At 42.2% G+C, this 23,978-nt stretch overlaps 2 protein-coding genes across 2 annotated transcripts in view; one reads left to right on the top strand and one right to left on the bottom strand.

Moving 5' to 3' along the window:
• The window catches only part of LOC133838806 (dedicator of cytokinesis protein 4), a 27,114-nt gene extending 3,136 nt beyond the window's left edge, over positions 1–23,978 (bottom strand). The window contains 9 exon segments of the mRNA XM_062270032.1: positions 42–248; positions 1,112–1,221; positions 1,838–2,658; positions 2,719–4,458; positions 4,512–4,749; positions 4,811–4,931; positions 15,483–15,631; positions 15,690–15,931; positions 23,151–23,978. Coding sequence (XP_062126016.1) covers positions 42–248; positions 1,112–1,221; positions 1,838–2,658; positions 2,719–4,458; positions 4,512–4,749; positions 4,811–4,931; positions 15,483–15,631; positions 15,690–15,931; positions 23,151–23,184 — 3,662 coding nt within the window. The 5' untranslated portion in view covers positions 23,185–23,978.
• LOC133838808 (innexin inx3) lies at positions 9,086–14,974 on the top strand. The gene is made up of 6 exons (XM_062270036.1): positions 9,086–9,237; positions 11,306–11,559; positions 12,729–12,937; positions 13,008–13,468; positions 13,531–13,684; positions 13,748–14,974. Exons 2-6 carry the CDS (start codon positions 11,397–11,399, stop codon positions 13,943–13,945), a joined length of 1,185 nt encoding a protein of 394 aa, XP_062126020.1. The 5' UTR covers positions 9,086–9,237; positions 11,306–11,396; the 3' UTR covers positions 13,946–14,974.

Below are 23,978 nucleotides of genomic sequence, written 5' to 3'. Positions count from 1 at the left end.
TAATTAATTAGTTATTGATATTAGGTACAACTGCAACTCACCTTAGATACATTTCCTTGCGATTAATTTCGTTTTTATAGAAGTTTAGCAGATTGACGGTGCACGTCATGCGTTTATCGCGATTCTCTTCGCCCTGCATGACACTGCGATAGTCGAGCAGTCTCTCAAGAAGTCGCGTCACTGAACCAATGAAAGCTGTGCCCGCATCCTTCCAGTTGGGATTCTCCACTTGCACTTTCTCCAGCAAACTAGTTTTGAGAATTCGCATAGAACTAATTTAGTATAGCTTCAAACGATAGCAAAGTATATGGGTTTGGCAAAGTATTTTACAGAAATAATGAGAGAGAAAAATGGGAATAACAATAGGAAGTTCAAGATGTTGGTAGGCGTAGGCATTAACTAAAGAAAATAGAAAATAGCAGGATAGCTTCGGTTATCCGAAGAATGTTGTATACTTGCAGATTATTCCTTGTTAAAGATTTAATTTACAAATACAATTTGGATATTTCTAAATTACTAATATACCGCAGTAAAATAAAATTAAATATTGGTATCATATTAAAAAATCGTTTTAAAATTCCTAATAAAGTGAATGCTACTTCAAAATTACGCATACATAATAAATAACAAATAATGCTTTAATTAAAAAAATTACGTATATGCATCGTGTTTCAAAAATGACAACTGTTTTACATTTGCGGCAACATTACATATACGTAATATTTATTAAAATGTGAACTTCTATTGGAAGGTACATTTCATGAACTTTTTTAGTTATTACGTATACGTAATGTAAGTATATGTTTAGTTAATATGAAAACGCACAGATTCTGTGTACTACAGACAGACAGATGATAAAATCCACTAAAAACTGATGAAGATAATCTAAATGGATTCATCTGCAAGCACATGAGATAAGCAGTTCTACGACAAAGGCAAAATGCGAGTTGAACTTACACCAAGCTGAGATGTTCCCTTTTTTATGGATGGCGATTGCAATGAATGTGATGTGAGACATTTATACAGACATTTATATACATTTAATCATACATACATACATATATATATACACATATGTTACAAGATATGGCGATGCACAAAATCTACTTACATGGTGCTGAACAGCTCTCGATACTCGTCGTCGCCTTTGTTCTCACTGATCAACAGATCCAGCTTGTCAATGAGCTCGCTCTCCACTAGCCTAAAAGATCCACGAGCAGCCTAAGAATAGAATTGTGAAAATAATAATAAAACGTACTGTATTAGCATTTTTTTTAGCTAAATTATAAATTAGTTGTAATAGTAGTATTGTAAAAGAAATCTATTGATAAAGTAAAATATTTTTCTCAATTTTAAATTTGCTGTTACGTAATTTGGTAAATTATATTAATAATGTATTGTAATTAAAATAACAAGTAAGAAAGCTACAGTCGAGTGTGCTCGAATAAATAGCGGCCGCAGCGAGCGGCCGCAGCGGCGCGAATAAATCGCGGCGGCATCGGCGCGAAATAATCGCGGCGGCAGCGGCGCGAATAAATCACGGCGCGAATAAATCGCGAGGCGAATAAATCGCAAGGCGAATAAATCGCGGCGCAAATAAATCGCGGCGGCAGCGTCGGAATAAATCGCAGCGGTAGTGGCAGCGGATAAATCGCGTGATGTTTTCCGTGACAAAATCGCAAGTGTGTTCACACCGAAAATACTAAAAATATACCAAATTGTATATTTGGTATATTTATATAGTACCACATTCAAATTATGCCATAGACGGCACAATATACAAGGTACCCTATGGGTAGCGGGTATAAAAAGAATTTGGCTTTATGTTTTTCCTCACCTGTTCGCACTGCATCATGTCATAGAAGACGGAGAGCGTGGCCTTGCGCAGAGCTGGCTCTGGCACCAAAGTCACTTCCAGGAATGGCCCAACCATTGATGGTATGAAGTGCAGCTTTTGCTCGCCCAGCTGCGACCACATGCTGAGTATTTGGAAGCCCATCAGGACACGCATATCGCCATGCGAATGCAGTATTTTCAATCGCTTGGGTTCCCTATACTGCTCGAGCTGCAGCGAGGGTTGGGTGAGAAAGGTGACGGCTAAGCTGAAGTAACTCCACCAGAGCTGCGAATCAAAGGCCTGCGGTCCAAGGAAACGATAGACCAAAGGCTTGGCAAACTCTTCCAGTGACTTGCGCAGCACATCATTCGCAGCTAGCTTCATAACCAACCAGTCATTGGGATACACGAGCCAATCCTGTGTGAGCAGCTCCTCGTAGACGAGCAGCGACTTGCTGAGGAAATCCTTGAGGTCGCGCGGATCCTTGTTGGGCGTCAACTCGTCCCAGAAGCGTTTGTAGTGCGTCTCATCGAGCAGCTGCAGCAGCCCCAACAGGCAGGCGACCAATTGAGGCAGCACCGCATTCGAACCCTCCATAATGATGCTGATGGTGCGTATTAAAATGCCCAGAATATTCTTGCATAACGAGTCCAGATCGTGCTGCAGTGTGTTCGTGACCTTGTCGCGTTGCTCACGCTGCAGTTCGTAGAGTTGGGTTAAGATCTCCGAGAGAATCTCGGCGCAGAGACGCAGCTCGTCGCGCCGACTCAAATGCATGCGCAAATGTTTGCAGGCCACCGACAAGACAACAGTGCGTGAATCTGCGTAGCAAAAGCAAAGATTAGTGAGGCACAATTAAAAAAAGATTACCAATTGCTTACCATCCTCGTGAAAGAGTTCGCCGGAAACCAGATCCTTGACCGCCTGCAGCTTGGCCTGAATGAGACGGTTCGGTGCACCGCGTGGTATGGCATCCAGCATATTCCTCGCCAGCATGCCCAGCTCTGGAGCGGGCAGCGTATCCTTTAGCTGCTCCAACACCACGCCCGTTGAGTTGAGCAGCGCCTCCTGTGTGGGTATAATGACATCATACGATGGCACCGCCAGCATGCCATTCAAAGCCGTGAACAGCGAGTGCAGATCCCGTCTAAACGAGTCCTCATACTGTCCGCCCGTGGCGCGTGCAAACAGACGTCGCGACTGTATTAGCAACTTGAAGATGTACTCCAGCGAACCGAAGCACTTTTGAAACGGATCCGGATGCTCGGCCTTGGTCATAAACACGGCCATGTGCTCCACGGATGTGATGAGTCCTTTGTACACCAAGGCGGCAGCAAAATGATTCTCAATGTATTCGTGCATCACGGGACGAAAGTGCTGGAACTTGTTGCTTTGCAGCAGGCTAAAGATGCTCACGAGCACGTGGAAGACCAGTCCCGAGTGCGTGGTGCTGTTGCCCTCTTCATTGGAGAACATAGCAAACAGTGCATCGAGCACATCCTGCAAGAACTTCACCAGCTCCTCATCGTTCAAACGCAGCACGCCCGTCAGCGAGTCCTGTATGGTGTCGGGATGTGCTCGCCACTGCAGCAGCGACAGCAGATCCGCATTCTGTGTCAGTTTCGTGGAGCAGAGCAGCGAGCGCAGCACAAACACCTCCTTGGAGCTGCGACTAAAGCAACCACTGCAATCCATTTTGGCCTGTGCATCTCGCGGACGGCACTGCAGCCGCAAATAGCTGGATGCCTGTAGCTTGGCGGGATCCTCGCACTTGTACACATACAATTCGTGCTGACCGTCGCCCAAAGTGGCGCCACTCGTGTCCATCAGCCGTGCAAAGCTGAAGGCAAACAGCTTGGGCTCCGACTTCTCTCGTGTCGAGCAATGGCGAAACTCAAAGCGCACATGGGCGGTAGCAAACTTATCGATGGGCACACTGAGGCGCAGCATCTCATTCCAGCTGGGCGCATTCTGATGATAGAGTATCATGGAGCGATACTGAGGCAGCGCATCCATGCCCGAGGCACCCCACAGGCAATCGCTGAGCACATTGCCAGCGACATCCAAGACCACAACGGTGACCAGAATGTTCTTGCCAGTGTTTTTGCCACCACGCTCGAATTCACCACGTTCCAGCGTGAGGAAGAGATCGTTGCGTACATCGCCCGGCATGATGACATCGGGGAAACCCATTTTGCGTGTAATCGTCGTGCCCTGGAAGAGAAGCGGCTGCTCCGCTCGAGCCTGACCCAAGCCACCGTGCAGCAGCTTGAGCGATACCACAATTCCCTGAGTGCTTTGATTGCCCGTTTGTATGGGCGAGAATTTGCCGCTCGATTTCTTAATGATGAGTTCTGGCAGCAAATGGAAATCCTTCTCCTCGCTTTGATACAGTTTGAAGCTATACTCGTGCTCCTCGCTGGATTGTTGCTCCAGACTGTTGTCCAGCTGACAAATGTCGCTCAGCGAGAGAACGCCAACTCCAAAAGGACGTCGATAGGTGGCGCCACCCAAGCAGGTGTTGTTCTTCTCAGTCTTCTTGATCGAATCGGATTGTATGATTTTACCCACTCGCATTACAACTGCAACAAGATGCAGTTCCTCATGCAGATCAGCGGCGCCTGTTGAAAAATTGATTTACAGATTGAAATAGAGGTAGAAGTATTGAGCTTACCAAGATCCGTGAAAACGGAGCAATTGCTGTGCAGTTTCTCGATGTAATTGGAGAAGCCATCCTTGGAGATCTTCACCAGAAAGCGCTCGGACAGCGGGCGCATGCGATTGCCGTCGTAAAGAAAGAAATAGACCTCGGCATCATCGCCACCAATGCGATGTCCAAAGTCACGCATGCAAAAATATAAATGATGACTGAGAATCTTGCGCTGCGTCTTTCTGCGCAGCGTGCCGCGACTCTGTAAAAAACGAAAAAGGATTAACTATGCCAGAGATTGATGGGTCACTCGTTTGCCTTACCGAGGAGGCCTTGGCATTGTCGGCACTGCTCACGTGCACATTGTAGAGCTTCACAATGCCAATGCCATGTGGATCGACGGCCAATGGTCCCACACGTGGCACCAGATCGAGTCCCAGTTTGCTGCAAAAAAACAAAACAAGATCAAAGATCATTTGGCTGAGTAATTGCTGATAGCTGATAGCAATAAATTGGAGAACAGCTAAAATAACTTTGCCACTTAGTCACGTAGCAAGCTGTGTGCTGATATGCAATATGGAAATGTGGGAGACAGCATAAGAGGAGGAGGAGGAGTGAAAGGTGGAGTGAGCGGAGCTAGCCAGCTGCGTTTATTTGGGCAACTAGCGAAGCTTAAATGAACTTGACGCATTCGTTATTAATTGTCAGTTTGGTGGAGTCGAGCGTCTCTCTTTGTCTCAAGTGGTGCGCCAACATCTTTCATTCAATTTGCTCAGTCAGCGCCCCGCGTCACATCATTAATCACACAGGGATTCCAAAAATAAAAAAAACACACGTGAGAAACGCGTATGTGGAAGGGCAATGAAACCTGCCCAACTGGCGACACGCGGGTGGAGGGGGAAAAGTGAACTCAATTCTATAACTACAATACTGTTGAGTGCCAGTGACTGCCAACTTGGGTTATAAAGTCGAAATTAATATACTTGTACCCACGGCAAGACGCTATCACTTGATTATAGCCGTGCAGAGTGGAGTTGTGACATTTTAAACAGCTTTAAATTGTAGTTGTATAAAATAGATTTCTGGGGAGTCCTAATTTTGTGAGATTTATTTAATTTAAATTGGAAATAAATTTATGATTTACCACAGCATTAATTCTTGTACTTTTTATAAACTAATGAATTAGAAAGATAATTGATTTTTATTTATTAAAACAACTTTTTTTAGATTCCTCATTTTTAATTAGAGTTAAAACAGCATAGTTATAATGTGGACATTTTAATTTTAATTTTTCATTTCGTTTACATTTGAACTTAAAGAAATTCAACATTCCAACCAAATATATATGCTCTAGTACCTACAAACAAGTTACAAACTAGGTTTATAGTTCAGATCCCCAATCTATAGCAACATGTTGAAGACTAATTTAAATAAACCATTATTTTCATTTGTTAATATGACACTTTAAAAATGTCAACTCTTATAATAACTTATTAATTTAAATAAAGCGAGGATACCTAATTTCAAGCTACGCTTAAAAAAATTAAAATAAACATAATTAAGATTGTCATCTAAACAAGAATAATTTTTAATGGAATTCTAGTTCAGAATAAAAACTGTGATTATAAATTTCGATGCTATCGCGAGTTGCTCAAAAACGTTGAGAAAGTGAGAAATGTACATGGTAATAATCAACGTTGAAGTTCTCATAAGTATTGCCATTGGATCCGCATGATATGACGCATAAATTTGGCTTACAAAGTTGCTGCCAGTCTTTTTGTTTTGTGTTTATTTCTGGCTCAGAGAGGAGTCGGTTGTAAGTGTGGTAGTAAGCGAAGCCCAAGCTCAAGCGCAGAGGTAATGAGTTCACGGCATTCCGGTGGCGCATACGAGAGTTGAGTTAACCTGGCAGTGGCAGCCGAGCATCGAGCACCGAACACTGAACACCGAAAACGATCCAACGTCATCAGCAATATGTTGCCGACGTCGTTATTGCCGTCGTCGTCGCCGTCGACGATGATGTTGCTACCTCGGCTACGCTTGAGTTTTTCTACCTGGCTTACGCAGCGAGCGAGATGGCAGCTGGTTACAAGAGTGTGGGAAAGCGAGATGGCAAATAGACGAAGCGTCTTGGGAACGCGTTGGCCAGAGCAGCTCAAGAAGCCGTTTTGTTGTTAACGAGGCCTAAACGGCTTTGTCGTTGTTGTTGTTGCTGCCCGAGAGAGCGAGAGAGTGAGAGCAACAACGAGAGAGCTCACTGAGAGAGCATTTAAGAGTGAGAGCAGCTGAGAGAAGCAAATGTGGTTTCCATTTTGGAACTGGAACTGGTCAAGAGCAGACAAGAGCTGAGCGAACACTCTTCATTATATATCGATATGAATGTGTGTGTAAGAGTTGTGTGTGTTGGTTAAGCCACCTCTGTTACGCCTTAAACTGGACAACTTGGGAGCTGGTGGAGTTGACGTGACCAAAAGAAATGCCTGCGCCACAAAAATGTATCTCATGGATACAAATATGAGAAGAACGCGCGTGCGCAGAAGCCGTCGCTTGCTGCCGGCTGCTGCTGCTGCTGATGTTGCTGTTGCTGTTGGCTGCTGGATGCTGCTGCCACAACATACACACGGTAGCAATGCTCGTAATGAACCCTTTAAATCGTTTTTAATTAAGTCCCGGACCGAGCTCAAAGCAGGTGAAAAACGCGCGCTCGCCGCACCAACCAACCATACAACCATCCAACGAAAAAAGTATCTACCACAACACGAGTGTGTGTGTGTGTGCTTGACAGCGTGATTTATAATTTTATCTGACGAAATTCACAAACATTTTTTGTTTGAACTGTTTGCCATTGAAAGTGTTGAAAATCTATAAAGATGTGATAGCAGATACGACACAACAACACGACGACCCAAAACGCAACAGAAAAAGAACAAAAAAAAAAAAGAAAAAAATTAATTATTTACACATCGATAAGCAGTTGCTGTCGCTATTGCTGTTGCTGTTGTCGTTGCCGTTGCTGTGGCTTCGGCTGCGACGCTGTCAACCACAAACAGCAGACGGCAACACGTCCAAGTCGAAGGTATTGTATCTGTATCTGGCAGGTCGAGGCAGCGCGACTGCGACAGCGGCAACAGATACATTTTTATCACAATCACACATGCCATATATCTTGTATTTAATGTCTTTATAAGAGGTGTGTGTAGCTGTGAGATACATTTCAAGCGACTATAGAAACCCGAGCAGGCCACAGTCCTCAGCTCCCAGTTCCCAGTTCTCCCCAGTCACAACAGCAACAACAACAGACAACAAAAAGAGAAGAACAAACAAACAACAGAGCAGGACATGCAGCAGCTACAACAGCAAGAGCAGCAGCAGCCATTTCGAAATGGCATTTCATTATGCCGCAGCCAAAGACTTTGCAGCAGTAAAGTTAACCTGGCTGAGTCATCTTGACAACAAGTCGCAACAGGAGTTGCTGCTGTTGTCGTTGTTGTTGTAGTCGCTGTTTCAAGTTGGAGCTGCAGTTCAGGGCGCATGCCTTGGCAACAAACTTGCCAAAGTTGCCGCGTTCTCTATATGCAAATTGATCTATGAGCATGTGTGTGTGTGCCTTGTGTGTGTTGTGTGTTCTGGTCGGTGCAACAATCGACATCGACACACTTTAACCCTGAAAAGCGACGCGTCGCTTGGACCCACTTCAAACGTTGCAACGCGTTTCAGTTGCAGCCTAGAGACTACTATTCAAATCCCAGCTTAATTTAAGAGATTGTGCGCACACTTTACATATAATGCATTACAGCAGTAATCGAATTTAAATGCAAATTCCAACAATCTAAATCTGTACAGACAAGCTCTAATATATATTAAATTGAAATACTTTTTTTAATGCTATCTACTTCTTAACTATTCATAAAAGTACATTTAAACGAATTTCCTTATGTTAACTCAGTCGGGAAATATAGTTTAGCTTATCCGACAATTCGACTGTACTCATTAACCATTTTAGAATCCCAAATTGAGTTACAGAATTCTTAAGTAGCTCAGCAAATTATGCATAGGAAAAACCCACTCAAAGTACATAATTTATATAGATTACTTAAATGGAAATCATGGACTACCTGTTGCCTACTTGGATTTCATTTCAAGACAATAAACTTGCATCAGCGTCCTGGCAATAGAGTTGTATGCATTTGGTATGAATTCAAGTTCTTATGAGGCAATAAATATCCAAATTCTCTGCGTTGACAATGTGGAGCGAGACCAAACAAAAGATTATTTCTGATCCAGATATGTTGTGTTGTCATGGGCTTGGGGTTAAGCAAGTAAATCAAACATTTGCCTGTTGCTCTAATGGCAATGCGTTTGCAGCTCTCTGCTCTCTGCTCTCTACCTGTTAAATCTTGGTGGTATGCAGCAGACATTGGAAGCAAGGTTGGGACTGCGCCCAGGTAACATTCGCTAGGTAGAATGCAATCTGAGCGTAATTTCATGTCGTGAGCCGGAACCAGTTGCGATTGCGATCATCCAACTGGTTCCCAAAAGTGAGAGAGAGAGAGAGAGAGAGAGCATGAGAGAGGGTGTTTGTTGTATATGAGTTATGGAGAGCTGTATCTACATTGCTTGCTCCCGCTCTTTCTCGCTAGCTGACTCGCTCTCGCTCTGCCGAAGCAATGGCCAAGCTTGGCAGCAGATCGCGTCAGAGTCAGTAGGTTTTGGAACGCCGCTGAGCGCAGCTGCACATTTGTCGAAAACGGTAATAATCACAGCAATAGCAACAGCAACAGCAAAAACTAAGTGTACAACACCAAACTGCAGTTTTGTGTGCTGCTAAAAAACAGACTCACACACTCAAGTGCAGATACAGATACAGATGCAACTATACATCTACAGCTACAGCTACAGATAGAGAGATACAGATACGAATACAGCTGCAGCTACAACTGCAACTACAGCTGAGTTGCGTTTTACTGTCGCTTACGTGACACAGTGTGCGTGTTTTTCATGTGTGTGTGTGTGTGTTATAGAAATCTTGGACATTTTAAACAAAAAAATTTGCAACAAAGTGTAAAACTTGAAAACAACAATAAAATGTTGAAATAAAGCCAACCGACAACAAGCTGGCGAAATTAATGGGCCGCAAACACAGGCAGCAGCAGCAGCTACAACGACTAAAACGAGTTTTCAAAGTGTCAAAGTGGCTATAAATTTGTATGCGAAATGCCAAATTGGCAGGAGCAAAAGAATCACTTAAATGTGTAGGAGAGAGAGCGCGAACGAAGTGCGCGAGGTGCGACGAGCCAAAAGCGTTGGCCAAAGCTGAACGCTGCTGCAGCAGCCAGGTTGCTAATCTTGGTAGCCAAGAAAAGGAGAAAAACGGCAGCAAAGCGCAACAGTGGCAACACAGTTCCCGACCCCATATCCAATCCTCATACCATATTGTGGCTCTATTCGCTCGCCGCTCTCTTGACTTGAACACACACAGACACACACGAACTCAGAAAACAAAAAAAGAAAATACCTTAAAACCAGTTTTTTGAAAAATTTATTGAAAAAGAAAAAAGGCAGCCGCGGTCGCAGCGCAGTCGCAGTTTGAAGCGAACGCAAAGAATTGAAGTTGAAATGAAGTGCTGCTCACGCGCACTCTCTCGCTCGCTCGCTCTCTCTCACTCTCCATGTTTGAGCTGTGGCTGTATCTCAGCATAAGTGTTTGTGTATGTGTGAGTGTGTGCAGGGCATAAACCATTATGTGTGTAACTTTCAATGCACTCACTGTGCTGATGGCAGAAGCTGCTGCATTTTGGAAAAGGAGTAGCTGCCTTGCCGCTGCGCAGATGCAGACACATTTTGACTTTAATTGCAGCGAGTGCGACAGAGATGACTCTAGCTATTAGTGTGTGCGCGTTAGTCTATGTATGAGTGTGCGTGCCGAAATGAAATATACACACAGAGAGACAAGTTGAAACAAGCATCAGCAGCAGCAACAACAAACACAACAAATTTGCATATAAACAAAAGCGATAAAGAATTTGATGGTAAAGACCACGAAACGAAAAGAAAACAAAAGCCAAACAGAACCTGATCTCAATCTCTTCACTGATCGAATTCAATACGAGAATATATAGAGAGGACTATACAAAGCTTTGACTTTCAAGTGTACGCAATACATACAAACATGTCTACTTTATATAGTGTATATACCCGTATGTGTAGCCCAAGGGGCTGAGCATTGGCAAAGTGAAATTTATGCGTGGGTTGACAAAAAGCTTTAACTCATTTACCGGTTCTGGTTCAGAGGCAAGGCAAGGCAAGACAAGACCAAACAAGACTCAAGAGTGGTCTCCAGAGAGAGGCCATTCAACCTACAAATGTCTGAACAATATACTATAGTTTGCATAAAGACAAAGATTAGATTAGATTGTCAAACGAACGAACCAAAACGAAACGAAAACGACAGATCGTTTTGTAAAGAAGTTTCGGCACTGGCCCCGAGAGAGCACTTACTTAATTGTAAGTGCGGCTTGCGCCATGATAACAAAACTCTGAACCAACGGAAATGTGTAGTTGCTCATCATTAGAAATATGTCACGTCTTGTGTGTAGTGTAGTGTGTGTGTGTGTGTGTGCCAGATAACGCACAACTCATGCTCAAATAAGTCATAGTCAAACAGTGAAGACTCGCTAGAACAAACGCTCAACTGATTTTGTTACATTGTGTTTGCTATACTCAAGTTTCCCTGTGTTAACATTGTGTTCTATGTAATTGCATAATCATCACATGTACTTAATATACTCTTCCTCTCTCTCTCTCTCTCTGACTCACAGTTTAGTTTAGTTAGTCGGAACAGGCAATTAGCGAAAAACAACAACTAGAACAACAGCAAGCAGTAGAAGAAGAAGAAGCAGAAGCATCAACATGGCGGTCTTTGGCATGGTTTCGGCTGTGTCCAGCTTCATCAAGATACGATATCTGCTGGACAAGGCTGTTATCGATAACATGGTATTCCGATGCCACTACAGGATTACAACAGCCATACTCTTCACCTGTTGCATTATCGTAACCGCTAACAATCTGATTGGTAAGTATTTAATATACATATGTATGTGCACTTCCATTTAACACCTCTTGCTTAGCTCAGCACGTGAAGTGCAACTTGTGAAATTAGTGCACTGCATGCAAATGAATAGTTCATGAACCGACACTCCTTTGATTTCTACAAATATTCATTTGCATAAGACAACAAATGCGATAAATATGCTTGTGCAGCATAAAGTACTACACACATTGCAACCATGTGAATTTCGAAACCGATTTGCGCTTTCTCAATAGCCCCCTTCAATCACAAGTCACAATCACAGTCACCAAAGTGAGACACATTCATCAGATTTCAGTTGAAAAACGAGACAAAACGCATGAGTCATTTGAGCCACAGCTGACGGTGCGTGTCTTGATTTAAATAGCCAAAAAGTAAAAGAGAGAAAAGAAAAAAATATAAACCAGCTTTTCAGTCACGATAAGACTGAATGAGCATGGAGTTGATTTCCAGAGCGAGAGAGACTTGATTAATGGCCAAAAAGCCAAAGCAACCAATGTTTGTGCATTAAAGAAGCGCTCCGAAAGTATACAGAGTCGGTCTTGTATAAATATTGACAATTGAGTTCTACGAAACTATGGCACTCCCCCCGCCCCTTTCTTCCCCCACTCCGCTCAGTACTCCATCGTCATAAAAGCGAGTTGTTTACGCAAGCACAGAAGAACAACAGCAAAGAGCGAGAGAACAAACAGTTGAAGTTGAAGTCGAAGTTCTACTCGGGCTGTTTGTGGCACACCCAAAACTCGTCGCGCCCACAATGGATGGAGCCATGTCTGTAGATAGACAATTTGTTCATCTATCGCCACAGAGATTGAGATTGCCTTAATGCCACTTAGCGTTCATGATGAACGACATAGAACTGCACTCAACCCGATTTCGAGCACAGCGCGTGCATTTGATTTAGACTCAGCTGCAACTGCAACTGCAGCTGCCTCGGGGGTCAAGTCACATTCTGCAGTGCATAAATTACGCAAAATTTTACATATATACTATATGAACAGTAAATTATATGAGATAGAGAAAATATGATGATGGGAGTAAAATGAAATTTTACTTGTTATATACTTATGTTAGTATCACAGTTTAAGTGATATTCTTTGACACATATCTTTTATCTACGCTTTTATATTAATAAATGTTTTCCTTATTTCCAGGTGATCCTATCAGCTGTATCAACGATGGCTCTATTCCCATGCACGTGATCAACACATTCTGCTGGATTACGTATACGTTCACGATACCCGGCCAACAGCATCGAAGGATTGGAACAGACGTCGCCGCACCCGGTGTCAGCAATGATTATGGCGAGGAAAAGCGTTATCACAGCTACTATCAGTGGGTGCCCTTCGTGCTTTTCTTCCAGGTAAGCTTTGCCAGCTTCTTCAAATATAAATGAAACCTCAATTAACTTAATGTTCTCTTCGAAAATCTAGGGACTAATGTTCTATGTGCCGCATTGGATCTGGAAGAATATGGAGGACAACAAGATACGCATGATAACCGACGGTCTGCGCGGTATGGTCACTGTGCCCGAGGACTATCGGAAGGATCGTCAGGATCGTATCATCAAATACTTCATGGACAGCCTCAACTCGCACAATGGCTACTCGTTTGCGTATTTCTTCTGCGAACTCCTTAACTTTATCAATGTGATTGTGAATATCTTTATGGTGGATAAGTTTCTGGGCGGTGCTTTCATGTCCTATGGTACGGATGTGCTCAAGTTCTCCAATATGGATCAGGATGTTCGCTACGATCCCATGATTGAGATCTTTCCCCGTCTCACCAAATGTACGTTCCACAAATTTGGTCCCAGCGGCAGTTTGCAGACACACGACACACTCTGTGTGCTCGCCCTTAACATTCTCAACGAGAAGATCTACATTTTCCTGTGGTAAGTTAAGCAGTTCACTCCATATATAATAGCCTCTACTAATGTATAATTATCTTGTGCAGGTTCTGGTTTATCATATTGGCCACCATTTCTGGCGTTGCTGTGATCTATTCGCTGGTGGTTATCATGATGCCCACCACTCGCGAGACCATCATCAAACGCTCTTATCGCTCTGGCCAACGCAAGGAAATCGCTGGCTTGGTTCGTCGTCTGGAGGTGAGTTCGCTTAGCATGAAAAATGGAGGAGTTCTTTGAACTAATTGTTTTTCTCTTCTGCAGATTGGCGACTTTTTGATCTTGCACTTCCTTAGCCAGAATCTCAGCACACGATCGTACAGCGATTTGCTGCAACAACTCTGCGGATTGCTGGGCGCCTCACGCACACCCTCCGCCCCCTCGACACTCGAAATGAACCCCATCAGCCATCCCATATATCCACCCGTTGAGGGTTTCGGCGGCAAGGAGACCGAAACATAGACACGAATGTGGCGCTAATTCAATGATTTCAATGATTTCTCAATAATATTTGTATACAGAGGATGTGACCAGATTTAGGAGGAATGTTTTTGTAGGTGTTTTTTTTTATGTTTAGCAGCGTTCTAGGCTTTTAGGCTTTCCATCATAATCCAAGACTGTTTTCAAGTGAAACACGAAATTTGAATTCTAAAAACAAAGAAAACATCACCGAAAATTCTTTAGCGAAATTTTTTCTCCCTATTTAAAGCAAATTTGTTAACATTTTCATCCTAGGCAAAAAAAAGATAAAAGACACCACACAATGTAAAAGACAAGAACACATAAAAGACAGTCAGTGAAAGTATGAGAGAGATTTACACAGAGAATGAGAGATAGAGAGTGAGAGAGAAGGAGAGACACAGGCAGACCGTGCAATTTGTAGGTTGGATTGTGAATGTGGAAGGTAAATTATCCGATATGCTTATATACATAACATACACTACAATACATGCTACTACAACTGAAGATTTTGTAGTAACACGTCGTTAACAAATGATGCGCCATTTAAATATATACAATTTTAGTTTACCACCTAGCTCTATAGTTTTGCTCTTTGAGGCGTCGCGATTGTCACGATTATCACGATCATTATGCTCACACATTTTTTTGGGGCTCACGCACGCTCACGATACGTTGATCTTAATATAAACAAAAAACAAAAAAAGAATAAATATATCTACTTATATACATATATGTAACTACTACTACTGCATATCGTACTACTCATACATAAACACAGAGACATGCTTACATCTATAGTAACTGTAGTAATCGATTTATGAATACTATATGATTGATCACGAGTATACATAATAATAATATGCTCTCGCTATTTTTGTCTTAAACTTTAGTATACAAATGTATGTAATTTTAAGCAATTTTGTTTATAACAAAATTATTGTGATTATTGCTAGAAAAGAACACATTTTACATAAAAGAAAACAAACTATCTAAGTTTTAAATTGTAATAAATACGAAATATGATTATTATTTCATATCATCGAATCTTTTAATGGAAATAAGAGGGAAGACTGATCAATTACATACCATAGTTTTACATGAGACGGAAATTGCGGATAGATAATTATGGCGGGACTTCTACAAACACTTGCAAGAGATATGGAAATGATTCATAATATTTCTCAACTAAATAATAAATATGATTGTGATAATATTATGGAATTATCATACTTATTTGTTGTACATACTTTACATAGTATGCTGGAATACAGATTATATATTTCATTATATGTGTTGTATATAGTTTACATATCATAGTAAGTTGGAATACCCATTATAGCATTCAAAAGCGATTAGAGTGCTGCTGATAAATCGGACCGAACAGAAGTTATATGAACTATTCCAAAGAGCGGAAAAAGTTGCTTTAAAGGGCACAAGATAAATATTAATATTGCGAGGTCGCAATGTTAAAGCAACCCTGAAGTCTAGTTCTTGTTCTTTACACTGCGGAATTTAAGCATATATATTTGTTACTTACCGATTTCCCCAATCGATTTTCGACACCACAACCATTTGCAGCTCAGTTGTCTGATCTTGTGTCATAGTGGCGCTCAAGAGTTCTCTTCGACTCTCCAGTATAGAGAACATAACTTTGCGCAGAGTCTGAAATTTATACGCCTCACGATCCTGTAACATAAGCATTTAATTAAACAATGAATATCATTTGAAAGTGCCTTCAGCTTACCACATAGAGTCGTTTCCAGATCTCAGACCATTCGCGCAACACTTGCGTGCACTCGGCGACAACAGGATCGATTTTGGACAGATCCTTGATGTGTATGTAGGTTTTGGGAAAGAGGCCAACAGCTCGCGATTTGCGTGGACAGGAGCCGCGATACCAATACTTGCACTCCTCCACAATGTCCACAGAATCGCCCACATCCAGCGGCAATCCATAGCGCACATCGCCATGCCAATTATGGATGGCTGAATACAAGATACCAAGATGGAAGATACAATTGAATGCTTGAGTTTCAGTTTGAGTTTGAGGCATCGGTTGCAACCAGTTGCGCCTTGGCCATGACATTGCCGGGGAATATCTGGCTGGGATTGGGAAGACGCCGCACGGTCGCCCGGCTGACTAGCAGCAATTAAAGTGCCCCCATGAGTGGCCACTTGAGCATGCCACGAGTGGCACAACAACAATAAATACTTCAACTATAAATAGGCAAATGGCTTTGGAAACAAAATATGTTTGGGGTGGTGCAGACAAGCGGAGACGAAGAAGAACGGCAACGGCAACGGGAATGGGAAGAGGAGAGAAGCACTTGGGCACACCAGCAATTGAACACTTGGCGAGCAACAATAAAGAGCTACTGCTCCAATTGCTGGAGCTGTAGCTGTAGCTGTAGCTTTAGCTGGATGCAGCCAGGGGAAGCTGAGCTGCTGGCTCCTCTTCTGCTTTGCTGCTTTTCTGCTTTGCTGTTTTGCTGATAAGTAGAAGTATAAATCCGCAATGTGGCTGCCAATTACAAATGCAAGGCACGCACTGGAGCCCTGGCGGCGCCGAGAGGCGACGACACAGCTACACAGCCAGTCATGAGGGTGTAAGTGTAAGTGTATGAAAGTGTGTATGTGTGTGTGTGTGTGTGCGGGGCGTGTGTGTGTTGCGTTTGAGTTGCGCTGAAAGACAAACGAGCGAGCACGGCATGAGCATATCAACGAAAGGAGCTAATAAAACGCAGAACGCAGACAGCAGACAACGCGGCAAAGAGACGTCACTGGGAAGGGGAAAGTACATATACTATACATACATATATACATATATGTGTATGCTTGTAATATGTATGTATCTATATGGATGTATATGTGTGTCTGACTGTCTGTCAAATGAAATGCTTCATTGCGATGAAAATGGGCAAACTGCTTCCTGTTTTTGATGTTGCTACTTGCTGCTGCTTCTGCTGCTTCTGTTGCTTTTGCTGCTGCTGCTCATCGTCGACTCTTTGCTTCAACAAGTCGCAAGACACAGAACAGCAAACAACGATTTGTAGCAAGAGGCAGCAGCGTTCGCAAACGCAGCTGAAGCCGCTGCTGATTTAAATGGATTGCAAGCTGTTAAATAGCTGAAATTTCATAATTTAAATGCCTGCCGGAGTGGGGATTTTCGGGGAAGGGGGGCTTGGAGGCACTTCAACTCGGCTAAGCCCAAACACTCAAACAAATGAGCACACACACATTTACACACATTGAAGGGGGGCTGGGGCGGGGCAGGCTGAGTGCCAACCAACCGTCGCACTATTTAGGTCAGTCACATTAGGCAGGCGTCGAGCTGGCAACGCCCTGCGCGTCCTGCGTCCCCCTCTCACCCCCTCGCCCACTAACTAAGCCTATCCTGCTATATCCCTCCATCCATCCGGCGCCATGCATGAGCACAATTCTAATGAGCACTTATTATTTTAGCTGTTTAGCTCTTTTGCTGTTTAAGAAACGAGGCAGAAATTTAATATTTTATTCCGTGAAATAGTTTTGATTGGCGCCAGCAGCTTCAGCTGGGGAGGAAGTGGCAAAAGATAATTACGTTGCCCTTTTAATTGCGCTTTTACCAACGTTAATGCAAATACAAAAAACAAATACAAATACAAATAGAAGAAAATGCTTCAGTGGAAAAAGCCCTCAAAGGCACATCACAGAGAATGAATTAAAGAAAAAGCAACGCAGAGCGATACAGAGAAACAGAGACAGAGACAGTCCAACAAGTCCACAATGTCAACAAACGTAATAAAATAAAAAAGTCGTTAAGCCAAGTGGATGCAAAAACAAAAGCATTGTCGGACAGACAACCAGAGAAGACAGACTGTAAAGACATCCAAGTCAGGCAGTCAGAAAATAATTTTAAATTAAATAAAAGAGATGCTGCTGCATTAGCGCAACGAGAGCGCTATAAACTACTAAGGCTTGAGAACCCCTTCATAACATGCTCATAAGGAAGCACACACACATACACACACACACACACACAGTTACAGTTACACACTCACACATACGTTGAGTAAGGATGTGTGTGCCCATGTGTCTGGAATAATGCAGCCAAGGCACAACTACGAGCATAACAAAACAGTAAAAGGCATTCTGTTCACATTTGCCGCAACGTCACCAAATGGATTAAAACAAGAACCCAACTCAGCACTTCCTTATGTCAACCTCGAGATACCCTCTTCAGCAACGAATACTTTTCATTTAAGTACCTCTAGATACATCCAAAAAATAATTGCTTTTAATGTGATCTTGCGCAAAGATATAAAGCTTTAAATTGGGGGATTAATTTGCATGGGAACAGTTCAACAGATGACTAAAAACAGACAGTGCTTAGTTCGACGTCATCAATCATAGTATAATATTTTGATGGGGCCTTACACATTTCTGAACTCAGCGTTGTAGTGTTTGTAAATTAAAAAATGTGTGATAGTTTGAGCTCAGATAACCCAAACAAACAATCAATGTATTAATCACCAGAGATCTTGCACATTTTTAATATAATATAATAATAACAGTCTCTACTCAATTATTTTGTATCAATAATATTGTTTGCTTTTATTTACATTTCGTATTATGACTAAGAAAAGACACCTTGAGATTTGGGTTATCTTAATATAAACCTTTCAACTTCAGAAAAATATTTTATTGTATGTTTTAACATAGAACCTTTTTGTATATACTGAAGCTATAATTTTTGTTTGCACGCAGATCAAGTTTATTTAAAACTAATGACAGGTTTACTTCCGCGCCTGCAAATCGAATATCAAGCGCAATTTCGAAGCTATTTTCGAGAATTTTGTACGGACAATAACTACAGTATTCAAGGAAAATTTGGTTGACAAGGAAAATTTGGCTGACAAACTGGTATATTTTGTACTCTATGGTATATATAAACTTCAATATTTTTTCGGTATTTTAATTCGGGATGTTTTACGAATAATACCGCACTGTTTTGCGTTTATTCAAAATGGATAGCGGGTATCTAACAGTCGAGCACACTCGACTTTAACTAACTTACTTGTTAATTTTGCAGCCGTACATTAATATCCAATTTATTTGAATTCTTGCATTGTTCTACAGATAATAAGAAAGTTTGATGAAATATTTCTATTTGTATCGTGCTGAGAATGTTTATATTTCTTTTAGCCAGGATATTTGACAGCACATCAAAAGTGAACTTTTCCTAAACTAGATTCAACTGCACTCACATGCTCTCCACTGATTACGAAACCTACAATACTTAGAGTACTCATATATGGCATACCTTAACTTCAACTGCCAGTTGTGGAACTGTAAAAATTTGCTGCGGCAAGGGAATTGTAATGGGAGCGTTGGCAAAGCCACAAAGGAGAATCTTCACACTTGACCCTAAAGCGCGCCTGGGGCTCAAGAAATTAATTAATTAATTGCTTTGTTCCACACACACACATACATTGTAACACGGTGTTGTGTGGAAGGGCCAACACAATGTTTAGGGGGAAATTGTAAATGGGTCAAGCTGCGACGTGTGAGAATCCCCCAGAAAGACCCCTGGAGAAAGTGTAAAATGTGAGCTAAGCTGGCAACTAAGAAATATTTAATTAGTCGGTGCCAACACTTGGTGCAATTTTATTATGCAACATTTAAAAGATGTGCATAAATAATAGCGCATTTAACTCGCTGCAAGATTAAAGCTGCTCGACAGCCAAATGAATCTCAGATATTATACATCTTCTGTGTGCGAGAGCAGGAAATGTGGCCTCAATGTCAATCAGTTGTCATTAAGCTAAATAATAGAGGAGTTTTTTTTTCGCAATATGTACTTTACTTTACGAACCAGTTGCGAGTTTGTTATTTGCAGTTCTCTCGCTCGCTCGAGATTGGCAAATATTGTAAAGTTCTCTCCAGCTTTTCATTATTGCAGCTGACATCATATTTTCATACTCACAGATACACACTCGAACACAAAAGTCGCATTCAGTTACAGATACAGATACAAAGGCAGACGTGTCAGCATGCTGGTGAAACATGCAATGTGCATGGCTTGGATACTCTATGCAAATGGGGCATATGCATTGAACTACAAAGATTGATTCAATCGTGCAAAATCGAAAGTAAATTCTTGAATCATCATTATACGCTGTCAAAATTAAACACAGAAGGGAAATATTGAAAAATCAATATTCTACAATACTATAAATCTAGATTGATCTTTCCTTAAACTCTGAAATAAATATAATAATAATTTATATTTTATTATATATAGTAAACTTATATATGTTTTAACGCTTTTTCCACAATAAAATAAGCTTTAAAGTAGATTTCCAGCTTGCCTTGCGTTATTATTATTTAATGTTGTCTGCGTATTTAAATATTACGCTGTCAGTATTTAAAATATGAAAATCAAGCGAAACCGCAATATAAATATTTGTCGCATTGTTTGCTCATTTGCACATTTGTTTATGCTGTGCGGCGGTTAACAATAAATAAAGGTAAATATACGATTACAGACGTCCCCTGAATATGTATGTAGTATGTTATTGACCACCCACCACTCGATATTCAATTCAATTCATGTTGAAAATAGAGATAGGCGGCAATTGTTGATAGATTTCTCTTGATTAGGCGACGACACACTTGTTAATTATTTATGTACATAATCAAGTACTCGAGTATTTCATATATTTACTTTCGATTAGCAATTCGGCACTTATCTCCTCTTTCGCTCTTATCTATTGAAGTGAAGGGGATCGATGAAAAGGGGAGAGACAGAGACAGAGACAGAGAGAGAGACATTTCAGGTGTTTGCTGCATTTACATGCGAGCACAAAAACACGAACGTGCCTCATCCGGCTAAAGTGACTGATAATGCACTCAAATCGGAAGTACAATAAATTATATCTATGTATGTGTGCGTGTGCTTGTGCGTGTGCGTGTGTGTGCGTAGTTAAGTATACGCACGATAGTGGGCAACAAATCATAAATACATCGTTAAAGACGAATTATGGAAGTACAACTGCCGAATTGAAGGCAACAAGCACAGAAGAAGGGACTGAACGGATGGAAATCGAGGGTTGGGGATCGTTGAGCAGCAATGAAGTAGAAGCCGAAGCCGAAGTCGAAGTCGAAGTCGAAGCTGAAGCTGAAGCCCAAGTCGATGTTAAAGTCGTACTCACAAAGTTGCCGCCAAGCATATTAAACAATGGATATGAATCAATTTAATGCGCATATGAGTGTGCGTACGAGAGTGTCTGTGTGTGTGTGTGTGTGTGTTTGCATAACAAAAAGGAAACACTGCACAAATTTGTGCGCTGGCTTCACACACACAATCACAGACACAGTTTGCCAGTGGCCAAATGCATAAAATGAATATTAAATTAAAGTTGAAAACGAACGAATTTTTCGCCCCTAGTCGAACAAGCAGCAGCAGCAACAACTCAAAAAAGAAGCGGAATTCACTGGAAAAGGCATCAGCAACATCCGGCCTGGGCCTGTCTAGAAATTTTTTGGCAAAAGTTGCCACAAACAGTTCGCTGAGTACTCTGGCTGCTGCTGTTTGCCCGCATCAGGAACTTTAGCAGTTGCATGCAACCACCAAAAACTGTCGTTGACTAACTGCGTAATTGAGAGCGACCAGCACAGAAAACACACACAATAAAAAAAGGGGGAGTGGAGACAAAGAGTGCACGAGTTGCTGTTGCTGCTGTTGTTGCTGGCATGCGGATGTTAATGAAGTCATTGCCCAGCACGTGGCGTTCATCGAAAGAGAGAGATCACTGTGCTCTGCCCTGTCACTGAAAATTGAGCAAGGTTAGGGCGTTGCTGCTGCTGCCTCGACAATGACAACTGCTAATGGACTAACACGACCCCAAATAGCAACAACAACAGCAACAGCATCAACCCCAAGCATGAACCCAACTTCAAACTGATGATGCCTGACTGATTGATTTGTGTAAACTTTGACCGCCTGCCATGTTGCAAATCATCGAAACTGGATAACTGGAGCAAGCCGCAAGCAGTGAGCAACAATAACAAATGATGACTATTGCTTATCTGGCACACAAGAAGACACAAGGCGGAGATGGAGGCGGAGACGGAGACGGAAGTGAAGCTACTACTGCTCCCACTGACCAGCCTCCACTTCTCAGAGAGTCAATTGTCATTTGTTAAGCGTTCTCATTCAAGCGAGAAGTGTGACGAATGCGCAGATAATGTGAAAATACAATGTACACAGATAAATGGACAACGGAGAAACGCAACAATAACAACAACAACAACAGCAACAGTAAAAGCACTAATAATAATGACAACAACTTACTTACAATACAGATTTGTATGGCAGCGATCTACATTTATTTCTGCGTTATCAAAACAAGTTTAGTGCACGCCACTGTTACAGTCGCGGCCACAATAACAGTGCCAGTGTTTGCCAGGTAATTGCAGAGGCATTTAAATTGGCAACACCTGGCACACAATTGGCAACGCGAGCGAGCGAGAGAGCGAGCGAGAGAAAGATGCTGGAGAATGTGGTGAGTGGAGAGAGGAGAGTGCAGCGGGTGGGTAAATGAAAACATAAACACATCAAATCGCGGCAGCAGCAACAACAAACACAAATCTCTTTGAGTTGCCTCTGAATGAAAAAGTAGCAAAGACGACAGCGACGGCGTCGACGACGACGATGATGATGACAACAGTAGACGCTAGCGGGGGGCGGACAACAGCATGCTATAAAAATAAGTAGAAAAATCGCTTTTCCGCCTTTCCGGGTGAGGGAGCGGAGTGGGGGTAGCGGTGGTTGTCTGCGATGCTGCTGCACGGTATTTCGCGGAAAAAAGCGGTGAATCAACGCTGTTGGGATACTACAGCAACAACAATAACAGCAACAACAGCGCTACAAAGGCAGCAACAATAATAACAAAAGCGATGTAACCGCGCACGTGACGCATCACAGCGCCCCCCTCTCCCCACCCCACCCACACAACCACCCTACAACAAGCCTGCCGGGGTCTGAAGGGGGTGTCGTTGGGCTAAGGCCAAAAATCGGGGGATGTGGACAGTCAGCCACGTACATACACACACACATACACGCATGCACGGACAATCTCACACACACACACTCTTTTATTCACACGCACACAGTCAGCAAATGGAGGGTCGCAATTTTTTGTTGTTGCAGTGTTTTACTTACCGACGCCGTATTTGTTGTTGGATGGTATCCACATTTTTGTTGTGTTGTCTTGTTGTTGTCGAAATCCAATTGGAATTTTTGGCTAAAACGCAGTCCAAGGCCACTCCCAAAGCTTTGCCGTTGTCCTGCTGCCGGTTGATTTGCTTCTTTTTCTTTATTTTAGGAGAGCTAACTTTCAATGACAATTTTTATTCGCTGAACACATATTTGGTTTTGCTTTTTGCATCTTCTCAAATACAAAAGACGCTTGCACACAAGCACATTGAACACTCACACACAGGCACAAACACAAGTTTACGCACACTCTCACTTGCAGTGATGAATTTTTGCATGTGGTGTTGTTGTTTGTTATTGCATTTATCGCGCGCACTCGATCGTGTTTGCACTCTAACGACGCTATTACTCGACTTAGTTAAAGCAGCACACTATCTACATTATTGTTGTTGCTGCTGTTACTGCTGTTATAGTTGTTGTCGGTGCTGTGGTAGCGACCACTGGGAAATTCGCAAATTGTCCAACAAGACGAATTTTGATTATATTGCTCTTATTGGACAAACTTTAGAAATGCTTGCTTTTGTCGTCGCGAAAATCAATAGAGATTATTTTTTCAAGGGGAAGCCGGGACAGCCGTTTATCTTTCTCGCTAAATTTTATGTCGCTTTTTACTCTAATAAATAATATTCTTGTGTTCGGCTGTCGATAAATTGCTTCGCCTTTGCCTCGCCTTTCGATTCAATTTGGTTAATTTCGTTTTCTTTTTTCTTTCGCGATTTCAACCGCAAAGAGCGCACTCTCACAACCGCACTCGCGCAGCTGTCCAATAAGACT

Source organism: Drosophila sulfurigaster, chromosome 2R, assembly GCF_023558435.1.
Source record: "Drosophila sulfurigaster albostrigata strain 15112-1811.04 chromosome 2R, ASM2355843v2, whole genome shotgun sequence".
Classification (NCBI taxonomy): domain Eukaryota; kingdom Metazoa; phylum Arthropoda; class Insecta; order Diptera; family Drosophilidae; genus Drosophila; species Drosophila sulfurigaster.
This window is presented reverse-complemented; position numbering and strand designations above follow the sequence as displayed.

Excerpts from the sequence above, each read along its gene's own strand:
- LOC133838808 (XM_062270036.1), top strand. The coding sequence starts at position 11,397 with ATGGCGGTCTTTGGCATGGTTTCGGCTGTGTCCAGCTTCATCAAGATA. Across the intron at positions 12,938-13,007 it reads CCTTCGTGCTTTTCTTCCAG|GGACTAATGTTCTATGTGCC; the intron begins GTAAGCTTTGCC and ends TCGAAAATCTAG. Across the intron at positions 13,469-13,530 it reads AAGATCTACATTTTCCTGTG|GTTCTGGTTTATCATATTGG; the intron begins GTAAGTTAAGCA and ends TATCTTGTGCAG.